The sequence below is a fragment of the Diachasma alloeum genome, unplaced genomic scaffold (assembly GCF_001412515.2).
Source record: "Diachasma alloeum isolate Michigan unplaced genomic scaffold, Dall2.0 Dall_scaffold_01373, whole genome shotgun sequence".
In the NCBI taxonomy this organism is placed as follows: Eukaryota; Metazoa; Arthropoda; class Insecta; order Hymenoptera; family Braconidae; genus Diachasma; species Diachasma alloeum.
In genome coordinates, this window is record NW_021681476.1 from 33,298 (window position 1) to 39,934 (window position 6,637).

Here is a 6,637-nt window from a genome sequence, read left to right on the forward strand (position 1 = left end):
ATTGGTGCGCTGATAGACCTCGAGATGCACAGTCTGCAGGATTCTCCTTGCCCGGTACCAATCTCCAATGAGCCTGCGGATTGAGCGCCTGGATGAGTGCCATCCGATTTTTCACGAACTTCTTCCATCTTGAGGAGTGTGAGCTGATCCACGTGAGTGTGACCGATGAGTCGGTCCAGATGGTGGTGTTCGTGAGATTGAGTTGGTCCTTGACGTACTTAGTCAATTTGGCCAGGAGAAGAGCCGCAGTGAGTTCTAGTCGTGGGATTGTCAGCCGTTTGAGCGGTGCGACCTACGTTTTTGAGCAAACCAATGTGAGTTGTGATTTTCCCTTGTTGAGAACCTTGAGATAGATCACGGCTGACATCGCCACTTGTGATGCGTCGGAAAAACCGTGTACTTCGACGACGGAATCCGTGAGCAGTCCAAGCCACCGAGGTATGGTGATCTCTGATAACTGTGTGAGCTCCTCCCTGAATTGGCTCCATCGTTGAGCAGTTGTCTGGGAAACTGGTTCGTCCCATCCCAGTTTCTCGATCCATAGAGCCTGGAGCAATATCTTCGCTCGTATGACCACTGGCGCTAGGAAACCCAGTGGATCGAAGAGTTGAGCCGTTTCCGATAAAATGATTCTCTTCGTTATTGAGCTGGTCTCAGGCTGAGTGACGGAGAACTTGAAGTTGTCCGTTCCAGGATGCCAAGAAACCCCTAGAATCTTGGTGAGCGAGTCCTCTATGAATCGTTGTTCTTGAGAGGTGCTGTCAGGTTGAAGAGATGTGAGTAGAGCTGGGCTATTTGAGTGCCATTTGGCTAGCGGAAAGCCTCCTGACAGACAGAGCTGTGTCACCTGATGAGCGGTCCTGAGTAGCTCTTCATCTGAGTCAGCACCCCCGCAGATATCGTCAACATATCGTCCTTTCATGAGCGGTTCCACAGCGAGAGGATAGTTCGATCCTTCATCCTCAATGAGCTGATGAAGAACACGCATTGAGAGGAATGGAGCTGACCTAGTGCCATATGTGACCGTGATGAGTCGATATGTGGCGATATCTCCGTTTGAGTCGGTCCAGAGTATTTGTTGGAGTGGCCAATCCTCCGCATGTACCCGAATTTGACGAAACATCTTGGTTATGTCCGTCATGAAAATGAGCCGTTTCCGCCGAGAAAAGAGAAGTACATCCGAGATATCCTTCTGCAACTTCTCACCCGTGTGCATAATCTCGTTCAACGATTGTCCTGAGCTGGTCTTGTTGGAGCCGTTGAAAACAACTCTGAGCTTCGTTGTCTCACTGCTCGCCCTGAGAACTCCGTGATGAGGGAAGAAATATTCCGGAGGAGCGTCAGCCCGAGAAGAACACGGACGGCCCGAAACCCTCAACCCTCCTGAAGCCGAGGCCTCATGTGCTAAGGTCATTTCGGTGCCCGTGCCCCCCCATTGAGCTGGCGCTGATGAGCTGATCTAGCGAGCTGTCCGGAGACTCGACGCATGTGGCCGAGCTCTTCATATTCCCTGAGGAAGTCCGTGTAGAGCTGACGATAAACCTCATCACGTGAGAGTTTCCTGAGCAGACGATGGAGGCAAGCGAGTGCAGACGATCGTGAATCTCCTAGCGAGGAAACTGGAGATTTGAGCGGTATCCGAACAATGTAGCGGCCAGATGCATCTCGTGAGTGGGTCCGTTGAAAGTGTTCTTCACACTGCGCTTCCTCCTCGTTGAGCTGAACCTCTGGTGTCCCAGGGATCTCTTCCTGGATCCAGAATTTGGTGAGCAGTTCGTTGAGATCCTCGTTGGTGACCGTTAGATGAGAAGTTGCTACTTGAGTAGTATCAGGACCTTCCGTTGGTCCGAATACGATCCATCCAAGTCGCGTGAGCTGAGCCGATGGTGAGTTTGGTCCATTGGTGATGACTTGTGGTAAGATGAGCTGTCCATAGACATCAGCGCCAAGAAGGATGTCAATTGGTGCTGGTGTGAGAAAATCGGGATCAGCGAGCTTGAGTCCTTCCAGATGATCCCATGTGAGCTGACTTGGTGAGAACGTCGGTAATGAGGTTGTGAGCTGGCCGAGAGCATAGGCAGAAACTCTTAGCTGAAAGTGAGAGCAAGTGGACTGTATTGTGAGCCTAACCTTGCCTAATGCCGGCCCAGATGCCGTGTCTCCAATCCCCGATATTCGTAGCTGTCTTGAGCCTTAACAGTCCAAGCTGACGAACGAGCTGGTCTGAGATGACAGAGATTTCCGACCCTGGATCGATGAGTAGACGAACCTGATGAGCTGGCCGATCTGGGCGTACCAAAAGCGCAAGGCTGGTAGCCAGAAGGACCCCAGGGCGGAAGTCTTGAGCGGATCCGGAATCTGAATGGTGACCTGAGCAGGAGACGGCAATCTGAGCTGGTGATCTTCATTCCGACGACGTTGACTGGCCTTGGTCACCAGTCACCACCTTGGGGATGTCGTTTCCGTGGGTGTAGGTCACCACCGGAACGGCCTTTTGAGGCTGACTCGATGGCTGGTTGCGGAGCATCGAGTGGTGGAGGCCCCCGCAATACTGGCACTTGGTCTTGGACCTGCAGTCCCTCACCGAGTGCCGACCAAGGCAATTGTAGCAGAGGTAGCGACGCTCTACTACCTCCCTACGAGCTGATACCGAAAGTTGACGGAAGGATGAGCAGGATGTGAGGTAATGGTCTGCCTCACACATCGAGCACGGGTACGTGACCTTCCCCGATGGAGCGGACTTGAGAGCTGGCCTCGATTTTTGTGGTGGTTGAGCGGTGCCGTGGTGAACCTTCGCAGCGGTCGACTGCTTGGATGAGCTGACATTGGAGGGCTTTGTGGCAGGAGCACGAGGAACCGAGTTAATCTCGATGCTCTCCATCGCGCGAGCTCTCCCAGTGAGGAAATCCTTGAAGTCCTTGTATGAAGGATACTCCGCCGATGAACCGACCTTGACCTCCCAGGCTTCACGAAGCTTTGAGCTGAGCCGTTGCGAGACCGTATGTACGATCACCTGGTCCCACTGGGAGGTTGGGGAGCCGAGAGCCTCCAGAGCGTTAAGTACCTCAGAGGTGACAGTGAGCAGGACATTGAGCTCTTTGGCACTGTGAGAAGTCATGGTTGGGGGACTGAGGAGTTGTTCCAAATGAGCTGAAATGAGCAGTCGCTTATTCTCGTAGCGAGACAAGAGCAGTTCCCATGCAATCGAGAATGACTCATCCGAGATCGTAAGATTCGCGATGCGTTGAGCTGGCTCCCCTGAGAGACTAGTACGAAGATAATGCATCTTCTCCACGTTGGATAGATCCGTATTCGAGCCGACCAGAGACGCGAAAAGATCGCGGAACGAGCGCCAGTCCGCATAGGCCCCTCCGAACTTGGGCAGAGAAATCTCAGGGAGATAACGCTTGGAGTATGTGGGCTGAGCCGTCCCAGACGCGAGAGACCGACGAGATGAACCTGAGATCCTCCTTTTATCAATGAGCTGGCTTAAAATACCCCTTGCCTCATGATAATGCCCGATAGTAATGTCGAACCGATGGTCCTTGAAGTACGGCAATTCAAGGATCCCTTCGATCTTGCCGCTGCCAGCGATGAGCTTCTCATGAGTGCTCTCGAATTTTTCCTAGTAGTTCTCCAGGATCTCGAGTTTACCCTGGAGATTGGAGATTGTGAGGCTTTTCGCCTCTTCTGTGAGCAGCTCCTTGTAAACGCGTTCGATGAACGCTGCCCGAGAGTTATTCAGGCTAATGGTCGCCTCAAATGATGCCATAATTGAAAATAAGTGAGCAGCTCAAAAAAAATGAACCCGAAAAAACCTAAGTAAGGCGACCCCAAAAGCCAAGCAGTGAGCAATGAGAAGCGATAAAATTAAGTATCCGGTCGTTTGAGCGGCAACAGTAACAACACCGAAGAATCTTAATTTAGAAGGTAGCAGCAGTGAGCGGTTCCGTTGAGCAGGCGCGAGAATTTATTAAAAAATTCAAAAAAAAAACGAAAAAGGGTTGGAAAATATAAAGGGAGCGGTAGCCAAAAAAAACAAAGTTGAATGCTCCAAAAAATTCCAAAAAAATGGCAAAAGTAGCAAGAGGTAATTAAATGCTACTTAGCCGAGTGAGTGATGTTGAGCTGGACCAGTGCAGGAACGCTGCAGTTAAGAAAAAGTCCCGGGGATGAGCTGCTCCAAAATTCAAATATTCCCGCGGGCCGGTAATGCAGTTCCCTGATGATTGGAGAGCTAGACTGGTTGAGGTCCACTGCGTGCGCTGAGCCAACGAGCTGGTCTCCGTAGGTTGAGCACCACTGAACGCGTCACTTCCACTCCCGCCAAAACCCAACAAAAACCGAAAACCGAAAGAAATACCCCACAAATCCGGCTCGAAGGACCAATGTTTTTTGAGGGATCTGGATTAGTGGAGGTATTGATGAAAAAATGTGTGCTTGTGGAGAGTGGTGAGCGGGTCACAGAATGAACGGAACACGTGCACGTAGTTTTACAAAAAAACGTATAATTGTCAATAATAATGTTTATTTTACACTTGTCACAGGTAAAGTCACTGAGTAAATTCAACTAAAGAGCGGACCGAATTCTTTGAATAGATAATAACTGAGCTGACACGATTATTTATTAATCCGATTATGCGAGAATTGAGCGGTACAAAGAGAAGTTCCTTTAACGAATTCCCGGAAACGAATGAGAGCGAGACACGGGCTTATAGGTGCCACGTGCCCTAATTTTGTGGTCACATGACCTTTTCCATTATAATTCGTATGGTAATTTAGAGCGGTCCAGGAAGTGGCGCCTCAGGTGCTGGAATTAATAACCGCCAGTCATCTGAGGTGAGCGCGTCAGGTGTGCGTGAGTGGGCAGAGAATGGATGAGCCTTGCGTGCGTTAGTGTGAGGGACCTGTCAGCTGACAGGATTTCCAACACCCTGAAAAACTCCTCTCCTAAATTGCACCAACCCTGAAGTAAGCCGACCCTCACCAGATGTTATGGTGAAGCGCGTCCTCCAAAGTGGTGCAAGATCCCTAATGCACCTCACGATATTTTCCTCTACAGCAAGGCACTCGAGTAGCAGGAAAGTGAGCTCATGGCTCGTGCTATCAAATGCCTTACGATAGTCGACCCAAGCCACTGACAGGTGCCGATGATACTGTATCGAATCGCGCAATATGCACCGATCGACAAGTAAACTCTCCTTGCACCCTGATAGCGACCGCTTCGCCCCCCGCTGTTCATAAATCTGCCGCCACACGGGTTGTACATCGTGCAAAATACGCTCATTTAAGACTCCTGTGAAGAGCTTATAGAGCGTATTCAGGGACGTGATCGGCCGGTAATTTGCCGGGTCAGACAAGTCTCCCTTCTTCAGAAGCAGCACAGTTCTCCCCTCCACCAACTACTCAGGAAGCATCACGCTACCATCGATGAACGATGTGAAAATCGGAGCCAGATGGCTATGAACCGAGGTATACTTCTTCCACCAAAAGGCGTTGATGCCATCTGGACCCGGAGCGGCATAGTTCTTCATGCCNATCTGCCGCCACACGGGTTGTACATCGTGCAAAATACGCTCATTTAAGACTCCTGTGAAGAGCTTATAGAGCGTATTCAGGGACGTGATCGGCCGGTAATTTGCCGGGTCAGACAAGTCTCCCTTCTTCAGAAGCAGCACAGTTCTCCCCTCCACCAACTACTCAGGAAGCATCACGCTACCATCGATGAACGATGTGAAAATCCGAGCCAGATGGCTATGAACCGAGGTAAACTTCTTCCACCAAAAGGCGTTGATGCCATCTGGACCCGGAGCGGCATGGTTCTTCATGCCTCGTAGCGCAGCTTGAATTTCCTCCTGAGTGACTGGGGTGAACTCCGCGCGCTGCCGACGATGTTCTTCACAAAACGCACGAAATGCTTGAAGAGCTGGAGTCTCCGTCATGAGACGAGGAACGTGACTATAAATTGCCCCCCAGAATTCCTCAACCTGCTCGACTGATGGCATCTTGTCGGGTGCAGGCGCTGAAGGCTCGAACCACCGGCTGGGGTCGGAATGAAAGATAGTATTGTCCACTATTCACCGCAACCGCTTTTCTAGGGACCGCTTTGTAGCCCCCAGAACTCGAACCCTCTCGACAAATCTCTCCTTGATAACAAGAAGGACTACCTTATTCAATATGTGATGATGATTCCGCAAGTTCGCAGATATTTTGCGAATTGGCGACGTAAAATTTCGTACACTTACGATGAAATCAATCACACACTGCGACGCCTGGTTCCGAACCATCTCGATTTTCCCCTGAAGCTGTGCAATTCGCCTTCTCATCTTCAGCTCAAACGATCCCCTTGCAAGAGTTCGCGGCTTTAGACGGCGCGCTGCTTCATACACAGCCCAGTTTATGTCGAGCAAGCTAACGTTCGGGGAGAGCACAGCAGTCAGTGCCTCATTCTCTAACGCCAGATCGTCAGGCCGAATACGGAACTTCCCCGTGACCCTCTCTTCCCTTGATCCCATATGCCTCGAAGCTCTCCCCGGCACCTCATCACTATGATGGGCAGATTGCTCCGGCTGAGGTTCGACGCTTCTCACAGAAATCTGAGAGAAACGACCACCCGACAGCCGTCGTGGAACGACGA

At 51.0% G+C, this 6,637-nt stretch overlaps 1 protein-coding gene across 1 annotated transcript; it reads right to left on the minus strand.

The window, feature by feature from the left end:
* Positions 1–1,410: 1,410 nt before the first annotated feature.
* LOC107046430 lies at positions 1,411–3,286 on the minus strand. Its single transcript, XM_015269038.1, has 3 exons — positions 2,444–3,286; positions 2,212–2,370; positions 1,411–2,091 (listed from the first exon to the last, which is right to left on the minus strand). Exons 1-3 carry the CDS (start codon positions 3,284–3,286, stop codon positions 1,411–1,413), a joined length of 1,683 nt encoding a protein of 560 aa, XP_015124524.1.
* Between the last annotated feature and the right edge of the window lie 3,351 nt (positions 3,287–6,637).